The 24633-nt window shown below is 34.8% G+C and overlaps 1 protein-coding gene across 2 annotated transcripts in view; it reads left to right on the forward strand.

Moving 5' to 3' along the window:
• Nucleotides 1–438: 438 nt before the first annotated feature.
• The window catches only part of ERGIC2 (ERGIC and golgi 2), a 41286-nt gene continuing 17091 nt past the window's right edge, over nt 439–24633 (forward strand). Inside the window, exons 1-7 of one of the 2 annotated variants that reach the window (XM_019452362.2) lie at nt 464–563; nt 7879–7943; nt 9747–9889; nt 11432–11540; nt 14069–14115; nt 15625–15695; nt 21396–21436. In XM_019452362.2, coding sequence (XP_019307907.2) covers nt 9784–9889; nt 11432–11540; nt 14069–14115; nt 15625–15695; nt 21396–21436 — 374 coding nt within the window. In that variant the 5' untranslated portion in view covers nt 464–563; nt 7879–7943; nt 9747–9783. Of the gene's footprint in view, nt 564–7878; nt 7944–9746; nt 9890–11431; nt 11541–14068; nt 14116–15624; nt 15696–21395; nt 21437–24633 lie in introns of both variants that reach the window. The other variant, XM_019452363.2, reaches the window with a different exon arrangement.

Raw genomic sequence — 24633 nt, forward strand, 5'->3', positions numbered from 1 at the left:
AAATGAAATTGCATCAGTGGAAACACTTTATCTGCTTTTATATTCTGGGATAGTTTCAATTTAGTGAAATTTCGTTTGAAAAAGCGAGTCTAAATGTTCTTGACGTGAGGAAATAAGGAGGCCAATACAGAAGTCACAAAATATGATGCGGATTGTACTGATACGCATTAGGGTTGCAAATGATAAAACCTGTGCCCAAGTCTGTCATTAGTGATGAAGCACTCTATGAGGCGTTGAGATTCATTCTGTGGCCCCTAAGTGTCATTACAAAGGTAACCCATTCCTTCCCGGAGAAGTTGATTCCTTATTGGCCACGTGGTTACACCTAAAATACATTTCAACCTCTGTTCTGTTTAGCCACACCCCTTTCATATCGACCACACCTGTTGATTCACAAAGCGCTCCGTAAGCAAAGGGAATATCGCGAGAACTCTACATTGTCTCCCATCTGACGTTTTCAGCGGTGGTTGTCGCTTTTGTTCTCGCGATATTTTCGGGTGAACGGGAGCCCGGCGGCCCGGGCTTCTGCGAAACATGGCGGTCGGCTGGTACCATAACACAAGGTAAAATACTGAAAGCCCGCCGGGTGATGTTCTCCCGATTGTTCCAAGGCTGTTCCGGTAGTGAATGCGGTTAAGGGGGCTAAGAGTCTGTCATGGGGTTGGTTCCCTGTCTTCATCACTGTCTTTTGGTGAGAGGGCCGGACTGGGGAGCCGCTCCACCTCCCCCGGGGGCGTTACTGGCAGGACCCTGGGCAGCGCAGCGCGGGGGAGCTCCCTTCTTCTCAGTCCGGTGTCTGTGCGCTGTCTTGCAACCGGAAGGAGTTTAAGTGCTTCTCCGATAGCTGCTAACCCTGACCCATTGCTTCTCGCTCTGCCCTGTGCCCCGGTGGCTCCTCTCGTCCTCAGGGAGAAAGGTCCCGCGTTGTGAAGACCAGCCGGATCGTGTCCCTATCTTCCCAGGTGTCTGGCTCCCCACCCCCATTCAGACCAATACCAAATTCTTGGCAGCAAGTTGCTCTCTTTCAGAAAGACCGAGGTCTTGGCCTCGTCTCCAGAGTTTCGCACGCCGCCTGGGGGAATGAGAAAGGGGCAGGTCTGGCAAGATGCTTTAGGAGAGACTGGTCTGAGTGTAACTACTTTTCTTAAACCCTCGAGGTTTAAGAAACCCTCGGAAGGTAACTTGTCAATTCGTGGTAGAGAATAGCCTTGGATATAGCTTATATATAGAGTTGATAGGTCATTGTTTGAGAAAACATGTTTAGGTAACTTTTGTATTTGGGATTTAGTGCCCTCGAACTTCATGCAAAGTTACATAATGTCTGTTAAAATGTTGCAAGACTGGCTTTCAGAGGCAATTAAAGATACCTTTAAAAACAGGAGTTATTAATATGTTTGAAGTTGTATTTAAGTAATTGCCTAGTCTGATACATAAACTCTAAAATTCAGGAGGTTTGCTTGTTTTGTTTATTGATATCTTTAAGTTGGTGCAGTTATTCCAGTTCGAAAAACATGAAAAAAAATAAATTTCATTGTTTTGGGAGGAGGAGGAGAGGAGTTTTGTTTTGCTTTTTTTGATAGTAAACTGTAGTACACAACTGAGTTGAAATGGCTTGAGGGTACAGATCATAAAAATATATCAAGATTGAAAGATCTCTCAAAGGAAATCAGGCGTCTCCTGGAACATCAAAAAAGAATTAGAAGAAAAAATTTTATTTTATTTAGGGGTTAATGGTTTAATTGGAAGAAATGGTGAAACTTATTTTTAATAGACATTACCTTAGGCATTCTAGCAGCTAACAAATCCTATTTAACAGTTTTTCTGTATTTATTCTGTTTCTGCCTTTTAATGTCACAATAAGCAAGTTAACCTCTTTGTGTCTTAGTTTCCTTATCTGCAAAATGGGAATAAGAATAATAATACCTAACTCTGTAAGGTAGTTGGTGAGGATTAAATGAGTTAAAATATGCAAAGCACTTAGAACAATGCCTGTCATAGTTAGCATGCATTAAATGTTAGCTCTTGTTATTTTAACATTTCTGTTCCTAACTTCTGTAGTTACTTAAGATGTTACTGGGGCGCCTGGGTGGCTCAGTCGGTTAAGCATCCGACTTTGGCTCAGGTCATGATCTCACGGTCGGTGAGTTCGAGACCCGCGTCAGGCTCTGTGCTGGCAGCTCAGAGCCTGGAGCCTGCTTCGGATTCTGTGTCTCCCTCTCTCTCTGGCCCTCCTCTGTTCATGCTCTGTCTCTCTCTGTCTCAAAAATAAATAAACATTAAAAAAAATTTTAAAAAAAGATGTTACCTTGGTACTTAGTCAAATTAAAGACTGAAGAAGACACTTTTTTTTTTTTTTTTTTGATGTTTATTTTTGAGAGTGCAAGTGGGGGGGGGGGGCAGGGCAAAGAGAGGGGGACTGAGAATCCAAGCTCTGCGCTGACAGGCTGACAGCAGCAAGCCTGAAGAACGGGGCTTCTTCAAACTGCATCAGGACCTGAGCCCATGTCATTGCTCAACTGACTGAGCCACCCAGGTGCCCCCCATGAAGACACTTTTTAAAGTGATTTCTTTCTGATCCCTAAAGTGATTAAACACTCTTCTTTTATGTGGTTAATATGTCTTTAAACTCCATCTTCCAGTTGCTTGCTTTCTTAAGCTGTTATCCTCTATTAATTACTGAGGTACAAATTGCTCCTTTCTACTACATATGGTCTTATTACCGTCTACGTCAGTACTGCTCTTGGTGCTAGTTAACCCATTCTCCTTGCATTTGGAGATACTCGTTCTGTTATAAATGTATTTCTCCTGTCCTTGACCTTTTTCCACTTCAGTTTTGTATACTTTTTAAAAAAAAGTTTATTTTTGACAGAGAGCGTGAGTGGGGGAGGGGCAGAGAGAGAGAGAGAGGGAGAGAGAGAATCCCAAGCAGGCTTTTTACTGTCAGGGCAGAGCCCGATGTGGGGCTTGAACTCGCATGTGAGATCATGACCTGAGCCGAAACCAAGAGTCAGATGCTTAACTGACTAAGCCACGCAGGTGTCCCTCAATTTTGTACACTTTGATTCAGTAGTTAGTATACTCAGTGTATTATTTGAGGAGGATTATATTTGTCCTTGCTTCACATTGCTACTAGGCACTTCCAAATTGTGTTGTGCCATCACTCTACAGTCTCTTCTCTTAGCTTTTCTATCACTTTATATCATCTTCATTCTGTTCATGGCATTAACTAACCTCAGATACTATCCCACTTTCCTCAAAGACTTAAACATAAATTTCAAGTATCCTACAAATGTTTGTATTTCTTTTGAGAATTAGAAACATTTATCAAATGACTCATTTTTATCTTGGTTAGAAACTGTGAGGTAGCCTTTATGCCTCCCTCCCTCCTTTTAAAGTAAAATATAATAGAGGATTCTGTGATGCTGAGGATTTTTTCAAAATTGTCACAGCTAATAAGGGCCTAGGTAGTAACCCAAGTTTTTCTGACCACAAAATTCATATTTATACCACCTTACTCAGCTTCCAAGTATACTTTTTTAAAAATAACTTTGCAGGTTATTACATTTATTTGAATTATGTTGGGGTAAACAATTTTAAGAATAACAAGAACTCTTGTAAAAGGTCTAAGTTGTAAAGTGAAAAGAATTAAGTACTTTTGGGTGATAGTATTTGTCAATTGAAACTAAGTTATCTTTCATAAAAAATTTTTAGTGTAAAGTATTCTAATGCAATATAATCAAATAATTTAAAGTTATAGGTAAGTAGTTTTGCTTTTTGTTTCTGAAGTTTGTTGATGGCCTGGATAATACCTGTTTTGTGTCCTTTCTCATTCTTATTAATGGCTTGTATTAGTTTCACGGGGCTGCTCTCACCAATTCCCATAAACTGAATGGCTTAAAAACGTCGACATTTATTATCTCACAGTTCTGGAGGCCAGCAGATGGAAATCAAGGTCTTGGCAAGGCCATGTTCCCTCTGGCTGTTCTAGGAAAGAACCTTCCTTGCATCCTGTCGCACCTGGGTACTCCTTGGCTCTTCTTGGCTTGTAGATGCATGACTCTTATCTCTGCCGCTGTCTTCACATGGCATTCTCTCCTGGTTGTGTCTCTTCAAATGGACTTCTGATAAGAACAAGAGTCATTGGATTTTGGGCCACCCTAATCCAGTTGATCTCATCTTAACTAATTACATCTTCAAAGATTCAACTACCATATTTCCACATAAGGTCCATTCACAAATACCAAGATTAGGACTTCCATGTATCCTTTTAGGGGACCCAGTTCAACCCACAGCATGGTCATATATATTAACCAATTAAATATTTCTCATGTTGCCAAATATATATTAAAAATAGAAGTTAGCTCATAAAATGTGGGTAGCAGGAGTAAAATTGTTTCTCCATTTTTGTTTGGAGAAGTAAACTTAATTGAGCAGACTTTAAAAGGTGTCATGAACTCTGTTTTAATTTTAGCAAAACATTTTATAGTCTCATATTCAAATGGATGCAATGATGAACTGTGGGCTTTGTTGACATTATTTAGATTGAGGGTTGATAATGTGTGTCTGTGTTCCGGCATGAAAGGTGGTTTCTTATTTCTTATGCAGTTTTTCAAAGCATTGTCTTAGTCTCAACTATTATCAATGACTTCCTGGACTTTTTTTTGTTTGTTTGCTTCTTAATATACATGACAGCTTAGGGAAGATATTGAAGAAAACAGTCTGGAGATTGGGAAAGTATGAGGAGCAGCACCAACCAGTGGGCAAAAAATTCTAATGCAATGGCTTCTAAATTTTTAGATTATGTGGACCAGCACAAAATATAGAGGGAATACAGGGAAAGGGGCTGGATTTGAGGACTGATGTAGAATTGCAGTTTTTAATTTCAGTAAAGCAGGACATCCAAAAACAAAAGAAACAAAAACCTCTATTACCCACTTTTATCATTTCATAAAAGAATTGACACACATTAAAAAGGAAGGAAATACTCTCCAATAAAATATTTTTAAATTGAATAAATTTAGCTTAAAAGTTTCATTTTTTTTTTTTTATTTAGGTTCAGAAAATTTTCTAATAGCATGGCAGTGACTTCTGGAAACCAGTGATTTGGCGTATTTCTAAATGCATTTTTAAAAGTGGCTGACCAAGCTAGACAGTGAAGGAAATAGAGTGGGGATGGGAGCAGTGGGACTGGATAACGGGGAGAAGTCCAGTGTACTGAAAACACAGGGAAAATGAAGAACAAATTCTGTCCTAGTTAGTAAATTAAAGAGCTGGAAGGATAATTGGTTCTGCTCAGAGAGGAAAACTAGTGTTTTGGATTTTGGAGATGGAACTGTTTTGAAAGTTATAAGAGAAGCCAAAAATGGTCTCGCTTGTGTGTGGCTTTGCATAGATGGAGGTCACTGGCTTAGAAAATCTGTTACATTTACATGGTAAAAGCATTATCATTGTGAATAAATGCCACAGGATGAGTGTCATAGGGTTATGACTTGCAAAGGACTGTGAAGGAATGGGGAAGAAGAGAAGCATATTGAATGATCCAGGTGCTAAAGTTACTAAGGAAATTTTAAATAGATCCAGACGTTACTAGAAGATGATCACAAGTACTGAAGTATCAGTGTGCACTGTGGTTTGGAGCATGGACTCTGGAGCCAAGTTGTTTGGGTTCGAATACAGGTTCTACCACTTGCTGTGTGTCCCTGCAGATACTACCTGACTGTTCTGTGCCTCAGTTTCCTTATCTATAAATGAGAATAAAAATATTATCATCTTTATAGAGTCGTTTAGAGGATTAAATGAATAAATAAATAATTCAAATAATACCTAACGTAAAATATGAAAGCTATAATTCTGGGTAGTATATGTGTTCATTATTATTTTTTTAAAGATTTATTTATTTTGAGAGAGAGAGTGCATGTGCATGAGTGGGGGGTGGGCAGACAGGGAGGGAGGGAGAGAATCCCAAACAAGCTCTGCACTGACAGTGCAGAGCCTGATATGGGGCTTGAACTCTCAAACCATGAGATCATGACTTGAGCTGAAATCAAGAGCCAGATGTTCAACATACTGAGTCACCCAGGCACCCCTGTGTTTATTATTATTAGAAGTAGACTTGAAAAGGGAAGAAATGGTTGAGAAATCATAATAAAACACCGACTGCCTTACCTGGTGAGTCTCAGAAATGAAGTAAGGATTTGAAGGGCATTACCACCAGGAGAATGTCAAGTGTCATGAAGAAAGCAGATAAAAGGATTGCTTTCAGAAAAACAGAAGTTATTGGACAACTTGTTCATATCAGAACAGTGGCTCTGTAGAGTAGAGTGGCAAGTATTGGAGATGGAATGAGTTTCTTTGATGATGCAGGTTAGTGCTGGACTAACAGGAATGGGACAGGAGGAGTAGCAGAGAGGCAAGGTGCTCCATTCTAGAAGAGTAATCATGGAAAACAGGAATGGAAAATGCTAGCTGGAGGCGGGGAGGTAGCCAGGTAGGAGGAGTGCTGAATAAGCTGTGTGAATTGTTAGAAGTTTATAAAACTTACTAGCTGCTTGTCATATCTTTATATTTATATATAATATAAAAGAACATATTTATAAAACTTATAAAAATATAGCAAGTTTAGGAGTAAAATTCAGTTTTGTCATTTGCTCAGCCATGCTATACCTATTATGTGCCAACCACTGTTCTAGGTACTAGGACTACTATAATGAAAAAAACAAAAATTCCTCTCCTTGTGGATCTTATATTTTTATATATTTACTTATCTTAACTGTTTTGATTGGTAAGCTGTGCTATCATGGGTATTTCTGGGAAAATTTCCTTCCTTCATATTTTGGGGAATGTCCCACCTTTTTTTTTTTTCTTTCCTTTCATATTTATTGTATACCTCTGTGCCAGGTATTGGAGATACACAGATCAAGTTAGGGTTCCTGCCCTAACATTAGAGTGGAGAAAACAGAAAGTTAAACAAGCAATTAATTGAGTCTGAATTGCCTTTGGAATGACCCCATGAAAATATAGAAAGCAAAAATATATGTCTGCGGAGAGATTTGTACTGGGAATAAAGATTTGAGAAGAATGGGCATATAAATGGAAATTGAAGGGAGGGGAGATCACTAGGAAAGAGAGTCGGAGGAGGGCCTAGAGCTGAATCTGAGTGGAAGAAGAATCTGCATAGTAAACCAAAGTTCTTAGAGATAGAATGAAAATCAGGAATATAGTATTATTTAAGGCAAGGTAAGATGCTGTTTCAAGAAGAAAAAGAATTGATAAACTATTTTTTCAGAGGCAAAATTAGGAAAGGACTAGAAAGTGTCCATAGAATTTTATACTGAAGAAGTTGTTCATGGGGTGGTTGGGTGGCTCAGTCAGTTGAGTGTCCGACTTAGGCTCAGGTCACGATCTTGTGGTCCGTGAGTTCAAGCCCCATGTTGGGCTCTTTGGTGACAGCTCAGAGCCTGGAGCCTGATTCAGATTCTGTCTTCTTCTCTCTCTGCTCCTCCCCTATTCTCATTCTTTCTCTCTCTCTCAAAAATAAATAAATAAACATTAAAAAAAAAGTTGTTCATGACCTAGAGCAAATTTAGTTAAGAGTTGAACATGTAGTGAGGAAGTAGTCACACTGTACAAATGGGGACAATTCATTTTTTTTTGTTTTTAAAGTAAACTCTACCCCTAATGTGAGGCTCGAACTCACCCTGAGATCAAGAGTCACATGCCCTGTGAGTCGCAGCCAGGTGCCCTGGCAATTCATCCTTTTAAGTTTGGTTTATAGATAAGCAGCCAGAGATCTATAGTTGGAGTTGGACTTGATCTTAAATGCAGAGTTTCGTTTTAAAGACAAGCGGTTTGAACGTATTTAATATTTAACCCCAATAGGAACAAATGAGTAGAAATTGAAAGATTGAAGAAGGATCGGTCTTGGTGCAGTTACCACTAAGCAGGTACAGAAAATAAATGTGATTGCTCAGAGTTGAACAAACTTAGGGAGCACAGCTTATGCTTACAAACAGAAGCATAATTTACAAATGAGAATAACAGTTTTATGACTGTTATGGGGATCAGAAATTCATCTGTCTTGTCTACGTGTCTCTTTTTTCCTTAAGAAAAACATACACATGAGAACCAAAATTATAATCCGAAGGCCACGTTGTGTTTATGGAATAGAAAAGAGAAGTTTAGTTGGATGTTTTTAATGGCAAATGAAATCAGTCTATTATTGCATCCAAACTTCACTTTAGGACTGATTAGTAGTGCCCCTGGTTAGGGACTAGTGTCTTTTGGACAGTGTTCATGATCACTGCCAGTTTTTACTTCTCAGACTCTCCTTTTTCTTCATGAATGCCCTTTATATGGCCTATTCTTTCTGTATTAATCCTACCCATGGATTTCAGACAAGTCTTTCTGCTTTCTTCTAGAGACCTTCTTTTTCTTTTAGTGACTTCCACAACTATTTGATTTATTCTGTTAGGTGCTGATTTTAGTCATACAGCTTTGATTTTTGGTAATGCTTTATAGCATCACCAATAGTCTTATAAAAATTACACAGATATTTGAGAATTCAGTTATTTTCATGGCTTTATAACATATTTTAGATACAGTTGGCATACTGATCAAAAAAGAATACCAAGCAGTCCATTTTTAAATATTTTTATTTCAATACATACTTATTTTATTTTAAATATTTTATTTATTTATTTATTTAATTTATTTATTTAAAAATAATTTGGAAAGTCCAAAATTTTCTTAAAAAAGACAGTAAAATCCTCCCATGATCTACTTTTAACATTTTTGCATATAGACTTTGAATCAGTTTCTTGTAAAATTTTCCTTTTGTTTCCCATGAAACTATATGTATGACCTTCTAGTCTTTTCCTAATGTATATGAGTATTTTCCTGTCATTAAATGTTTTCTTTTTTAAGATTTTCGGTGTTTACATAGATTCAGAGCTTTTAATTCACTATAGTTTTTATATTGACTACCAGATATTTGTTTCTAGCTTCAGTATTTTAAAATGACATGAAAATTATCCTCATAGGGCACCTGGATGGCTCAGACGATTAAACATCTGACTTTGATTCAGGTCAAGATCTCACGGTTCATGAATTTGAACCCCACGCCAGGCTCTGTGCTGACAGCTCAGAGCCTGGATCCTGCTTCAAATTCTGTGTCTCCCTCTCTTTCTGCCCCTCCCCCAATCACCTTGTGTCTCTCTCCCTCTCAAAAATAAACAAACATTAAAAAATAAAAAAAAAAAGGAAAATTATCCTTTCAATCAAAATTTTAGTGACACCAGATTATTATTTTAGGATACCTTTCTAAAAAGGGAATTCACTTAGTCAAAAGGGTAGTGGTGAATATTTATATTCTTGCTAGCAATATAGATGAGTGTGCCTATTTTATTTACTTCATTGTAATCTATTAGTGGGAATATATTAATATATTTGTTAATTTAATAGAAGGAAAGTTATTTCTTATTTTAATTTATACATTTAAATATTATGAATGTCAAGTACTTTTCACTTTTTGCTGTTTAAGGTGTTTGTGTGTATAAATTGCCTTTCATTAGTATTTTTTTGTCAGAGTGAGATGGAGAAAGGTGAGGTTCAGCTAAGTGTTAAGGTTTTTTTCTCAAGGAGGAATGAGATTGTTAAGTTGTTTCAAGAACATTTGTCACTTACCTAAAATTAAAAGAAACCTTTGTATCTTTTTTGGAGGATTCATTTATTCATCATTTATTCCTTAGCATGACTATATGAAAGAAGAAGAAGGTTTTCCTGAAGATGAGGCGACTGAATCGGAAAAAAACCTTGAGTTTGGTGAAAGAGTTGGATGCCTTTCCAAAGGTTCCTGACAGCTATGTAGAGACTTCAGCCAGTGGGGGTACAGGTAAGTATCAGTTCAGATTAAAACTCCCTTACTAAGTGCAACTTCTCGGTGAGCCAGTCAGCTCATACAGAAATATAGCCATGAGGAACTCATCAGTGAATTGCATACCTGTGACTGCTCCGTCCTCATGTCACACTGCCCTAATTTTATTGTCATATACATTCTCTTTGGCATCTAACCAAGAGCAGTCTATGCATTTAGCAGTATTTATTAAAACATTACTGAACAACTTAATCCAATTTTACTGCTTTGGTGCTCTTGAGTTATGTATAATTATATATAAATAGAATTGAACTTGGAGGAAGTTATTTAATGTTGAACTGCTTGAGTTCTACTTTGGTTAAGAATAAATCAATTTAGACATTATAACAGAAATTCTTAAATTTCACATTGTTGGAGAAGGGCAGCATGAGGTAATAGTTAAGAGCTTTGACTCTAGAACCAGACTGTCTGGATTTAAATCCCACCTCTTCCCCTTCCTAAGTACCTGACTTTGAGGAAGTTAACTTAATCCATCTATGCTTTAGTTTTTTCTTCCATGAAATGGGGATGGTATCAGTATTTCCCTGGCAGGGTTACTTTAGTGATTAAATAAGTTAATATTTATAAAATGTTTAAAACAGTACCTGTTACAAATAGGAGTATTTATTAAATAAAATAAATAAATACGAAATATATAAGAAAAATATGCAACTATGACAGTATTTACTATTATTTCTTTCCCCATGAAGAGCTAATAAAATAGCATATTTCACATAAGATTGATATTTCATTTGGTAAAGTATAGTAAGGGGGTTGCTATTTCTAACCTGCAATTAAGTTTTATTAATGAAAACAGTGCAAGTTGTTGCATGATCCATTTTAAGTGTGTTATGTCATAATATCTGATAGTTCTCTTATTTTTGTCAAATCTTTTACCTGTTTTTATAAATGAAGTGATAATATTTGGGAGATTCTAAAGTAGATGAGAGTTTTATTAGAGATTTGGAAATGTTATTTGAGTTTCTGGCACACAGATTGTTATCGCTTAGGAATTAGTCTAGGAATTTAGACTAGGAATTAGGAACTAGCAATTTAAACTAGGAATTAGTCTAATTTTGTTTTTTATAGGTTGGGCTACAGGCATGGATGATGCATTTTTAATTATGAGGGTACTGCTTTCAAATTTGTACTGTAAAACTATGCTTACTTTCATCATTTATCATATCTATGGCACTGCTGTACATTAGAAAAGAACAATTTTGTGTGTCGTAAAATTTTGGCAAATCTATTTAGTGAGAGATACCTTTAGTACTGCTGAGATAAAATGTTTTCTCAATAGTAGAAGTGCTGTGTTTATGTTTGTGCTCAGTAAATCCTCATTTTTTAACTATTTTAGAAATCTATGTGAATATTTTAAGAAAAGCCTTTTATAGTAGTATCCATTTATGTGGCAATCATATAAGGGCTTTCTTTGCTAATTTTAATCCCACTTAAAATAGTTTCCCGTTGTTTCCTTTTTAAAAATTGTTTTAATTCTGTTTTGTTTGTTTGCTTTCTCAGTTTCTCTAATAGCATTTACCACTATGGCTTTATTAACCATAATGGAATTTTCAGTATATCAAGATACATGGATGAAGTATGAATATGAAGTAGATAAGGATTTTTCTAGGTAACTTCTTTTTTCTTCTTGAAATACTTTTAGACTCAAATTGTTTTGAAGATAACATACCTTCTTTTTAAAAATTTTTCTAACTTTTATATGTGGTTTATTTTAGTTATGAAGAAATAGTACTGGCAAACCCTCTTTAATTGCATGCATTAGGTGAAATATTTTAGAATCATTTCAATCCTGGTTAAATTCTAAAAGAGATTTTCTTGAATTAATATGCACTTGTATAAAAAAGGTTAGGAGGACATAATATATATTTAGGTGTTTTAATGGTAGAAATTGTTTAATGTTTTGAAACTGTTTACTCTTTAGATTTTGAACTATCTTACTGACTTGTGTGAGCTGGAAAAGTGTCTAAAAGCTACATTGTGTATGCTTAAAACTAGATTTATATAAATTACATCTAAATAAAATTTTAATGTAAATAGTGGCATCTTTAAACCTTTGAAAATATATTCTTTTATTTGTATTTGTATTTTTTAATGATTGAAGATAACAGGTTTATAATATTAAGACTGCACTGGGGGGGGCGCCTGGATGGGTCAGTCGCTTAAACGTCCAACTTTGGCTCAGGTCATGATCTCACAGTTCGTGAGTTTGAGCCCCACATCGGGCTCTGTGCTGACAGCTCAGAGCCTGGAGCCTGCTTTGGATTCTGTGCCTCCTTCCATCTCTGCCCCTCCCCCAATTGTGCCTGTCTCTGTCTCTCAAAAATAAGTAAATGTAAAAAAAAAAAAAAAAAAGACTGCATTGGATGGTGGGCAGGGGTGGGGAGGGGGACATTTACTTCTCAGTTCCTATTCCAGCTCTGCCGTTTACTAGCTATGTGACTTTCAGGAAGTTACTAAATCTATATCTGCATGTGCTTTAGTCTCCTTTTTCATAAAATGGGGATAATTATAGCACCTTCCTCATGGGGTTAATGAGAATTAAGTAAGGCAGTATTTGTAAATTGCTGTGTAACCTTGGGCAAATAACACAACTGACTTCTTTTGGGCCTCAGTTTCTTTGTCTATAGTATGAGTATTATTCTTGATACCATTAGTTTTCAAAGAGTTTGTTGTTTTAAGCACCAGTGAATCACTTTTTGCTTTTTTTCCAATGAAGTATTTCATAGGTTACCACGTAAGCCAAGTGGGGATGCCCAGAAGCTTGGCCACTTCACCTTATTCTCTGGTTCCTACAGCATCTCCTGAGTCATTTGGAGCACAGTTTGAACTCTAGACAGTTTTAAGACTCTATGGAAGCTCCAAAAATCTGTAATTCCTATTGAAACAAGATAAAATGATTAGAATGAAAAAGTTTTTGATTGGAAGTACAGGATGGGACTGATACGATTGTACTCATTCTGTTATTCACTGATGATTGATTAATTTTGATACTTGAAAATTAATTTGATTTGAAAATAAGGCATTGACTGAGCCTTTTTAAAGGCCATGCAAAATTTTAAACATCATAGTGTTGTTTTTTTTCTTTTTCTGGTAGTTTGTACATTTACCCTGAGCCACACAGACCTAGTTTTCAATATACCACTTCAGTCAGGCATTTAGGCTGCTTTGAACACCACCGGCTTATCTGCAAAACTGAAGCTGTATACTTTATAGGTCCATGATAGGGAATAAAAATTTAATATTTGTAGGGCATCAGGCATAATGCCTGATATATGATATTTATTTGATAAATAGAGGAGAAAGACTTGTAATTCCTAACTCTTGATTTGGAAAGTTTTACGTTTTCAAAAGAATATTCTATATAAGGTTTATGTAAACAGAGGTAGACTTTTCTGAGTTTCTTGGAGTTATTGTTGAGTTTGTTGAATTACCATTATCGAATTAAAGGATATTGTGTTAAAAACCTGTGACATCAGAAAGGCTTTTAGAATTGCAAAATAGAATTTTTACTTTCAAAATGCCTTTGTGTTGGCCATAATAAATGCTATCCAGTTATTTATTTTTTAATTACTTTTTAATCTTTATTTTTGAGAGAGAGTGAGAGAGAGATTGCAAGCAGGGGAGGGGCAGAGAGAGAGGGAGACCTAGAATCTGAAGCAGGGTTTAGGCTCTGAGCTGTCAGCACAGAGCCTGATGTGGGGCTCGTATTCACTAAACGTGAGTCCGTAACCCGAGCTGGAGTTGGACTCTTTTTTTTAAATTTTTTTCAACGTTTTTTATTTATTTTTGGGACAGAGAGAGACAGAGCATGAACGGGGGAGGGGCAGAGAGAGAGGGAGACACAGAATCGGAAACAGGCTCCAGGCTCCGAGCCATCAGCCCAGAGCCTGACGCGGGGCTCGAACTCACGGACCGCGAGATCGTGACCTGGTTGAAGTCGGACGCTTAACCGACTGCGCCACCCAGGCGCCCCTGGAGTTGGACTCTTAACAGACTGAGCCACACAGGCTCCTATTCAGTTTCTAATCAACATATTTTATTCTGTTTGAAATCTGAGTTTTCATAGATCAGTTGATTTATGTTTCTTATATTTTGTTGATCACTTGGTAATACTAATACTTTCTTTTTGTCTTTTAGCAAATTGAGAATCAATATAGATATTACTGTTGCTATGAAGTGTCAATGTAAGTACACATTAACTTGATGAATCCATTTATTGTTTATGTTTTAAACAATTGCTAGTAAGTAAAACCACTGGTGGTGCCTTAACTTTATTTTTTCCTTTATGATATCTTAAAATGCTATGGTAATGTTATTTAATAATGCAAGTTATTTTTTTACCCAGCTTATATTCTTTAAATTTTTTCTCCATAAAAAGGAGATTTAACTTTCATATTAGTATAATTAAAAAGAAAATCGGAGGAAATTCTTGTGAGTTAGAGTTCTAATTTGGGTGTATCATTTATTTCTTATTTGGAGTACCAGTTTTACACCCATGCTCTACAAACATATCCTGTTTGACTGTTTTGGTTTACTACTCTTTACTTATGCATATTAAAATATGGATTCAAGTCTTTTTTTTTTTTTTTTTTAATTTTTTTTTAACGTTTATTTATTTTTGAGATAGAGAGAAAGAGCATGAATGGGGGAGGGTCAGAGAGAGGGAGACACAGAATCCGAAACAGGCTCCAGGCTCTCAGCTGTCAGCACAGAGCCTGACGCGGGGCTCAAACTCACGGACCGCGAGACCATGACCTGAGCCGAAGTCGGCCGCCCAACCGACTGAGCCACCCAGGCGCCCCTGGATTCAAGTCTTTTAACTTAATAATGATGATACTTTTTTCTGTTTTCTTGTTGCTTCATTTGATTATACTGCTAGAAGTAGAAAAATGTTAATATGCTAGATAGATAATGTTTAGATCAGTATTGCTGTCAAAAATGAGGATGCTTTTGCATGAAAGATATCTTTTGAATTACTGCCTAAAATGTGAAGACAAAGAAGTTAGTATCTCACATAAAAATTTTTTAACTGTGAAATAGTTTTATCTAATTAAGGAGATTAATTTCTGGGAGATTTCATTGAGAAAAACTTTAAATCTCTTTTTTCATTTATTTTTTCTTATGGTAGTTGTTTTAGGAGTAAAGAAACATATTTATGAGTCTGTGTTATTACTGAATATATCATATTTTGCTTTATTTTAGATGTTTGAATACCATTAAAATTTTAGTCTTTTCAAAATAAACTTTTTCTATTTGTTGATTTTTAAAAAGTCATCAGTAGTTTTCTCCTAAAATTTCTTTTAATTTCTAAAAATAATTCTTGTATTTAATATTTCATATACCAGCCATTTAGTACTTGTGATTAGGTTCTTGACCATTTTTGCAAAGCTCTTCAGTTCAGTGAAGTGAGTTTACGCTTTTTACTATAAGAGTATGAAATTACATTACATTTCATAATATTTACTGAACAAGAACTAGAAAAAGTATTATCGATTTTTTGGAATACTTTCCAGAAGTATTTTGGAATACTTTCCACCAAAACTATGTAATGCTACTTATTTGAAGAAATAAGTGGTATAGGCAAATGATTATATATGTTTGAATTTTCTGTTAGTCATCACTGTTTGTTAATTTATATCAGATATAGTTTGGCTCTGAACATAGAATGTAAAACTTCTAATTTTTTTATGCAGATGTTGGAGCAGATGTATTGGATTTAGCAGAAACAATGGTTGCATCTGCTGACGGTCTAGTTTATGAACCAGTAAGTTTAATGCACATGTTTTTTTTAATTAATATGCTTTGAGGTATTGTTTTCTTGAAGACAGTTTTGATATTTGCTTTTAGTTTTGTATGAGCTAGACCCTTTTTTTTTATTCAAAAGTAATCCATATTCTTTACGAAGATTTGGGGGGGTAGTTATATCTTATCCCAAAGTCTTGAGATAACCATTGTTAATTGGATAAGGCTGTAAAGTCTGTTTTATAACCTTATTTGTGTTTTATATTTTTTGTTAATGCTTCCTAATAGTTTTCTCTTTTCTTATAGTTGCTTTAATGATGAAATTTTCTTCTTTTCTTTGAATGATTTGGAATGATTTGGAAATTCTGTCCTATTTGTATTGTACCTTTACCAAATTTAAGTCTAGAAATGTTTCAGCTGTATTTCTCTTATCATAATCAAGAATGAAGCAATATCTAGAGGAGTAATTTTCTATGCATTTACTTCTCTCTTCTTCATATTTCCATTTCCCAAAGTTAGTGAAATCCTGACATTCTTCTTCTGTTGGCAGAGTACGAGTTGTGTATAACCAATTTATCAGAAACACCACCACATGACAGGGGCAGGTAAAACACATTACAGGAGCAGGTGATAATAAGTCATGATAACCAGCTCTAAAGAAGCTTTAGGGAATAAGGAATGGAACTCTCAGCCCCTTTGAGTTGCTCACTGCTTTGTTGGCATTGTGGTACTTATGTTTATCCATGCATTCTTGAGTTCTTTTGTTTATCATTGACAGTTGTGAACCCTTCTTTAAGCAAATTGCAAAGTGAAGACTAAAGGTGATGGAGAAGGATTAGAAGTAGCTGAATTTCATGGGAAAAAAAAAGGAAGCCTTTAGGTCAGTTTTGATTACCAAATTATTTGTAGCTTATAGCAATAAAATATATTTATGCCTTTTGAAACACACTTTTTAAGTAGAGATTTCTAAAGAAAAGACAACTTTGTTATTGCCACACTGAATCTCTCTGCTCCCTAATTCCTGTATTCTCACTCAAAAAAACTGATTTCACAGTAATTTTTTATGAGGTTAGGTACCTTACACATTCAGGTACCATGTTATCACATATTAAACTAGTATCTAGAGATGTAGATCTTGATAATTATTAGACACTTATGATGTTTGTATTACATTTCATACTATTAAGAATAATTACTGTTTTAACTCTGTTTTATTGCTTTTATTTTCTACCATTCTTTATTTTTTATCATTTTGCAGAAGGACTTTTTGAGACTTCTTAATCAGTAAGAATATGTGGGTTATATTTTATAGACTCTAGCACAACTGCCTACGCCGTTCTGTTCTTCATACATGTGAGTTTAGCTCAGGATATGGTGTTTTGTATTCAGAACTTTATAGAACTTCCTTCATTGTTTTCTGATGCAATTATTTTTTCCTTCACGTATAACCTTTTCATGCTTGAATGCTTTTTTCTTTTACTTTTGCAATTCACATATTTATCCCATATATCCAGGTGTGGATCCCCTTTGGGTGTGGATTTTTTTGTTTTTGTTTGTTCTTTGGTTCTTGTTGATCTTAATGATCTGAATTTTAAAGTTTATATGTGTATATATATATGTGTGTGTACACACACACACACACACATACACACACTCATATACACACACACACTTTTTGGCTTGTTTATCTGCTTTAATTTTGTTTAAAGCAATGGTTTTACCTCTGCTTTTTAAAATTCTTATATGATGCTGAATCTCATGGAGTGGTTCTCAATATTCTTATCAATTCTTACATTAGATGTGTATTTCATACTTCTCTGAGTTCTGAGAAATTACCTTGATCCAGCATGACCTATCTTCTTTTCAGTGCCTTCATTATATTTTAAAATTCAATGATTATATTCTATATCTTTAATATCTCATAGATCATTCCATTTTTTTCCTGTCTGCATGATGCTAAATGTCGGTGAGAAATAATTAGAAAAACTTAACACTTTTCTTCTTATTCCTAGCAATGGTATATAGAGGAAAATTAGCCCTCATACTTGAGATTGACCACTTTTTTCAAGTTATTGAATCTTTTTATACATTCATTTATTTATTTATTTTCTTGTCTAATTTTAGAATGGGGATATAAAGTGGCCCATTAAGTGATTGAGAGTTGAAATAGACTGTTGAGTTATGTCAGTTCCTATCTGACCCACCTTCTCCAACACACACACTTTTTTTTTCATACCTAGATGAAAGGGTATAGATTTACATATACTGTGTTTCTTTTTTTTTTTTTTTTTTGATCCTTATTTTTGAGAGAGAGACAGAGCCAGAATCTGAAGCAGTCTCTAGGCTCTGAGCTGTCAGCACAGAGCTCAACATGGGGCTCAAACTCATGAACCATAAGATCATGACTTGAACTGAAGTTGGATGCTTAACCGACTGAGCCACCCAGGTGCCCCTATACTGTGTTTCTTTTAAATCATGTTAGAGCTTAAGATGCTTTTGAAGAGGAAGGAAGAAGTTGGTATTTGGTCCAGGATAGTGGAGTGGTCCACCAGGGCCCTCCCAAATTTTCTTTTCTGTGTTTGTTTTGACAGGCTAAATTGAGCTAGGGTAACTCCTCTTTCTTTAGCTCATGTGACCATCCTCATTAGCAACCAGCTGTGGCAGCATTCTTGCTTAACTTAGAACACTGTCCATGCCACATAAGAGCTAGGAATAACACTGCTTTGGAATGTCCTCACCATGTGGTCTCTGGCACTTGATTGAACTCCTGAAAGTGCTTCTAGGGTAGAGACTGCTTCTTCCTTGGGTGTCTTACTATCTTTTATCACTGTTGCCTCTCTTACTCTGAATTAAGGACTTTCCTTGTTTCCTAATATAAACTTCTCTGTCCCATGAAATAAATTATGTCTTGGACTCTTTTCTCACTTTAGTCTCCCTTTCACCCTTGTATGCAAGCTTGCATAACTTCTTGACGATTTCTAGCATGGGGATGCGAATTTAAAATTATTTAAAATGATAATATAGATTGTGTCCTCATTTTATGTTTCTCTGAACATTGTGAAAATTTGGTTTTGAGGAGATTTAATCATCTTTAACCTCCCCTCTAAAATTAAAAAAAATTTTTTTAAAAATATTTATTTACTTTTGAGAGAGAGAGAGAGAGAGAGAGAGAGAGAGAGCACCAGTGAGTGAGCAGGGGAGAGGCAGAGAGAAAGGGAGACACAGAATCTGAAGGAGGCTCCAGGCTCTGAGCTGTCAGCACAGAGCCGGACGTGGGGCTTGAACTCACAAACTGCGAGATCATGCCCTGAGCCAAAGTCAGATGCTTAACCAACTGAGCCACCCAGGCACCCCTAAAATTTACTTACACTTTTTCTTTAGCATTCTCTCCTTATTCTGAGTGGCTCTCATTCCTACTCTTTTTTCACATTTGTTAAGTCCCTGATTTTGTTTACATATATTTTCTGGAGAGCTTGTCTCTCTAGCTAGATTTTTAAGCTCCTGAAAAGCATTAATTTTATCCTTTCTTCTTTGTTTCACAAAATGTGAAGTATAGGTGCCTTGTTAGATAATAGGCAATAAGGAATATGTTAGAATTATGCAATTGTAACAAGATTATTGATTATTACATTGTCAACAGTTAGTCATCTCTTTCAGTCACTTGTGGAATAGGAAAGCTTTATTTAAATTTAACTGTCGTATGGGGTGTGTGGGTGGCTCAGTCAGTTGAGCCTCGGACTCTTGATTTCGGCTCTCAGGGTCATGGGATGAAGTCCTGTGTCGGGCTCCACACTGAGCATGGAGTCTGCTTGAGACTCTTTCCCCTCCTGCTCCCCCCCCAACAACAAAAAAATTAAATTTCACTGTCATATAATTAAAAGTCATGTCTTGGCCAGAAAGGTAGGAACTTAAAAATACTTAATTGTATACTTTTCATTAGTAATTTTTAAAATGTTCAGTACTTCTGGTAAGTATTCGTTCCTTTGTCCTAATTTATATTAAAATATTTAGGTAATGCTTCCGATTCTGTGTCTCCCTCTCTCTCTGCCCCTCCCCCATTCATGCTCTGTCTCTCTCGGTCTCAAAAATAAATAAACATTAAAAAAAATTAAAAAAAATATTTATGTAAAAATTATCAATATAAAATTATTTGAGAAAATGTTTACTTGTTTTTATGTTTTCATACTTACTATCCTAATATGTACTCTGAATATTAAAAACTTAACCCTAATAGCTTTACTAGTTTCCAACTTGTGATCACACATTATGCTATGAGAGTTACTACTTTGCTATTTACTATCATATTTCATTACTATTTCTTTACTTAAAAGAATTTAAAAAATGGTGGAAAAGTGAGGAATCTGACAGCTGGGTTTATATATGGACTCTTACAGTCTCTGATTTTGGAAGAAGTTTTTAACCTATTGAGCTTCTTCCTCACATAAAAAAAGGCAAGAATAATAACAAACTCAGAGCTTATTCTGAAGGTTCAATGAAGTGATGAATTAAGTAACAGTACGTAGCATGCGGTAGGCTACTCAGTAGATCCTTTCTACTTTACCCACATGCTAAGCACTACACTAAGCAGTTTGGGGAAGTCAGAGGAAGAATCACATAGTCCCTACCTTCAAAAGTTTTATTTACAAGGTAACTGGGAAGCAGTTGCACGCAGCCTCTTGTTTGCCATCGTGTGTTTTACAGATGTTAGCATTTTCCTTGTGTGATATGGTGGGAAAAGGGTGGGAAACATGCTGTAGACAAGTTCAGCAGGAGTAATCAGAGATGATTTCATTGTAATCAGAAAGATGGAGGCAATTTAACCTGGAGGATATGGTATGTAGGATTTTGACAGACATGAGGGTCACAATTACAGGAGACGAAGTTCCCAGGTTGGTATAATTAAATTACCAAAGGCAGAGATGTAGAACTATTTGATAGAATGAAGGCTTCTTCCACTTTGATTAAAAAACTGAGGATTTTATAGAGAGAGAGTAGTAGGTTAGGAGCCGATTATGGAGGGATAACTAATATTGCTAAATTTAAAAAGTAGAATCTATATGCTTTGTTATGATTACCTTTATAAAAATCAAAAGTGGGCCTTTTTATTGCAAGGTTAAATTGTGGATATTGCCACAAAGCATGGAAAGCTTGCATATTTCCCTCTGATTCTACAGTCACCTAGTCTGACTTTGAATTCATGAAGATAGTACTTAAATACAGTTTCTTGAATTATTCCTTATTTTATTCCTACATTTGGGAATTATAGGGCAATTTGTGTAGCTTGTTTCAAAACTGTTGATTTCATCGTGGCATCTTTCTGGCAACAATGTGGGCTTTGGATGCTTGGATATTACAGTTGAGCTTTATGTTTTTCTTTTTCTTTTACAAAAACTTTCATGCACGTATCATTTAAATGATTTTAAGTCCTAAAATACCATTTTGTACATATGCCAGATTATCAGCTTATAGTCATTCCTATAAATGTGGATAACTGTAACAGGTAAATATTTGTGATCAGTAAAATTTCTTTATATTGGTTTTGAGTAAGAATATTATAGATTATATTTTTTCACTTACAGAAGATTAAATGTAAATCATGAATACTTGTTTTTATCAGTATTATAAATTTGTTACTTGCTCAAAGAAATTTTTTTTTTTAAATTATGATATAAAAGCCAAGAGAAATTGACAGTGCTAGTGATTATGTTTTCCTTTATTTCAGGTAATATTTGATCTTTCACCACAGCAAAAAGAGTGGCAGAGGTAATAAGTGAATTAAAGTATTGTGGTCCATGAAATCTGGATCAAATTTTCTCTATTTTGTCCATTTTGAATTATTCATAGATTTAACATTTTTCTGGGCAGTTTTAGGGGTGAAATATTAACAGAATATAATATTTAATCTTTATAATTTCAAAAATATTGTCAAATTATAGGAGAGTTTTGTATAATGTTTTCTCTAGTGTACTTTGAATCATAAGTACATTTTAGTTTTCATTTAAAATTTTATTAAGTATTTAAAAATTTATAAGGCAATATGTGATCATTTAAAATTCAATTTGAATATAAAGGATATGAAGTAAAGGGTATATATTAAAAGTAAAAGCCTCTTCATTATTACTCTTAGTGCTGCTAACTAGCAGTTATAACTAGAGTTAAATTTCTTTTGTAGCCTAGAAATTTTCTGTTAATTTACAATTTTCTGTATGTTTGCATATTTGCTTATGTTTTATTTTTCCCATTACAAATGGTATCTTTCTATACATTCATTCTAGAACTTGCTTTTTTCTACCTAGCCTGATATTTTGGACATCTTCCCATTTCACTACATATAGCATTCTGATAAACTATAGTTCTTATTTAATTTGATTTTTATCACTGGGCATTTAGATTATTTGCAGGATTCTAATATTAAAAACAATGCTCAATGAAAATTCTTGAACCTAATTCCTTATATACTGGTGTGAATATGTGTAAGTGTGTGTAAGTGTATAGAAATGGAATTTCTCTTTCAGAGGATATTTAATTAACATACTGATAAGTTCTTACACAAAGAAAAAAATTTGTAACTATGTGAGATGATGGTTGTTAACTTATGGGGTGATCGTTTTGCAAAATAGAAATATGTCAAATCGTATATTGTACACTTTAAACTTATACAATGTGATATGTCAAGTGTATCTCAATAAAACTGTGAAAAAATACATTTTGATAGGTGATGCCAAAATATCTTTACTTACACTTCAAAACTGATAGTATTTGTTTCTACACAACCTCACCAATAGTGGGTATAACCAAGGCTTTTTTACTTTTGCCAGTTCTGTGGGTGAAAATAGTATTATGCTTTTTTTAAATTAACATTTTTTTATGAATGAATCACTTGAATATCTTTATGGATTTTTTTTCCTGTTGTATTTCTTTTTGTGTGAAACTGCTCATTCATGCCCTATGCCCATTTTGCTTGGTTGTTGGTTGGTTTTTTTTTTCTTGATAATTTTAAATAGTCCTTTGTATATTAAAGAAAGTAGTCCTTTGTTATAAATGGTTCCCCCACCCCTACTCCCATGTAGTGCTGTTTTGTTTTTTTTTTTTCTTTTTTTTCTTTTTTGTTTCCAGGGCTTACAAAGGCTCTACCTAATTTAAGATTATTGCCAAAACAAAAAAACAAAAACCCTTTTTCCCATTTTTTTTTCCTTTTTTTTCTTTCTAAGTACATTTCAAAGGCATTTCTCTTTTAATTTCCAGTTTTGCCATTTGGGGAGATTTTAAAATTGAGGTTGAAATCAAATGTAGTTGTCTCTGGGCTTGTAGCGCTTTTAGTAGAAAGCCATCCAGAGATGAAAGACATTACTTTAATCCAGAACTATTAAAGTGAGAAGCCTCCTTTCACATGGAATTTTATTCAGTGTTCAAGACACTGTGTTTTTACTATTAAAATGATGGCTGTTTTCCATAACAGAGGTTTTTTTTTTCATATCTTCATATATGGAATATAAGCTTAGATATTGGTATATTTGAGACAAAAGTTATACACAGAGTTTGCTGTCTTCAACCTCTTTTTCCATTGCTCAGCACTGAAATTGGACTCTGGAAATACAAGACACACATCAAATAAGAAACTTTCAGTTTCTGGTAGCATTAGATCCAAAGATTTTGTCTTGAGACGTGTGAATCTGAAGATGGGATCTGGTTGTTGAATCTTTGTAGATTATCAATTCTGCTTCTAAACAAATATTCTAGAATGGACTAGAGATACTGAAGGACTAACATCCTGAATAATGTACATATTAAATGGTTCTTTACCTTTAGAGTTTGCTGAAAGAGATGAAGTTTTCTTTCAGTTGGTATTCTGCTTTTTAAAAATATTTAAGATCCCAGTTAGTCTCTCTCCTGTAGCAGTAAATAAATGTCAAACCCTAGACATAGCCTTTCTGATTTCTGCTTTTTAGTTCTAGATTTAAGATTTATTCTGAACTAAATTTACAGTGTAAAAATGAATTGTTATTTTAAATAGACCTATTTTACCAGTGTTTTTAGTGAATGGTGCGTAAATATTTGATCTTTCACTTGCACTTCTAAAAAATGTTTATCATTATGGTGGGGAGTGAAATATTAGATTTAGGTTTGCTTCCTTTTATAAGGGTCTATATTTGTTTATAATTTTCCCCAAGTTTTATATAGGTAGATAAACTTTTTTTAAAAACACTTTACTTTTTAGAGTAGCTTTAGATTCACAGCAAAATTGAGCGAAAAATAACAGAATTCCCAAATATCCACTGCCCCCCCACCCCCCGTGCACAGCCTTCACCATTATCAATACCTGGCACTACAGCAGTACATTCCTTACAATCTGTGAACCTGTATGGATGCATCATTATCACCCAAAGTCCATAGTTTACTCTTGGTGTTCTACATTCTATGAATTTTGACAAATGTATAATGACATATGTCTACCATTATAGTATCTACAGAATAGTTTTAGTGCCCTAAAAATCCTCTGTGTTTTGTCTGTTCGTCCCTCTGTGTGTAATTTTTGTACTTGGTGAGTTTGAACTTTAAACAGATGATTTTGGATTTTAGTTATCTGAAGATGTAGAGTTAAAGGAGGTATAAAATAGGATTATATTTAAAGATACAGACTTATTGCTAAACGTGGTAGGAAATAACATGGCCCAATGGTAGAAGTGTTAGAGGGAGAGAAAGCTGTTATTCTTGGTTTTGTTGTTCAGAATAAATAATTTTATAAGTTACTGTCAACATAAAGAAATTTGTAAAAAAAATCTTGAACTAATTTGTTCTATGGGGCTAGGTATATTTAAAAAGAAAATCTAAGTATGGGTTCTCAAATGGATACTTTGTTTTATAGTTTTATGCCTTATATGCTAATATTCTTTTAAAAAATTACAGGTAGAGTATAATATTTTGCTCAGAATGGTCTTATACCATTTTTCTTTGGAAAA

The sequence above is a fragment of the Panthera pardus genome, unplaced genomic scaffold, assembly GCF_024362965.1.
Source record: "Panthera pardus isolate Hobbes unplaced genomic scaffold, ASM2436296v1 HiC_scaffold_6, whole genome shotgun sequence".
In the NCBI taxonomy this organism is placed as follows: Eukaryota; Metazoa; Chordata; class Mammalia; order Carnivora; family Felidae; genus Panthera; species Panthera pardus.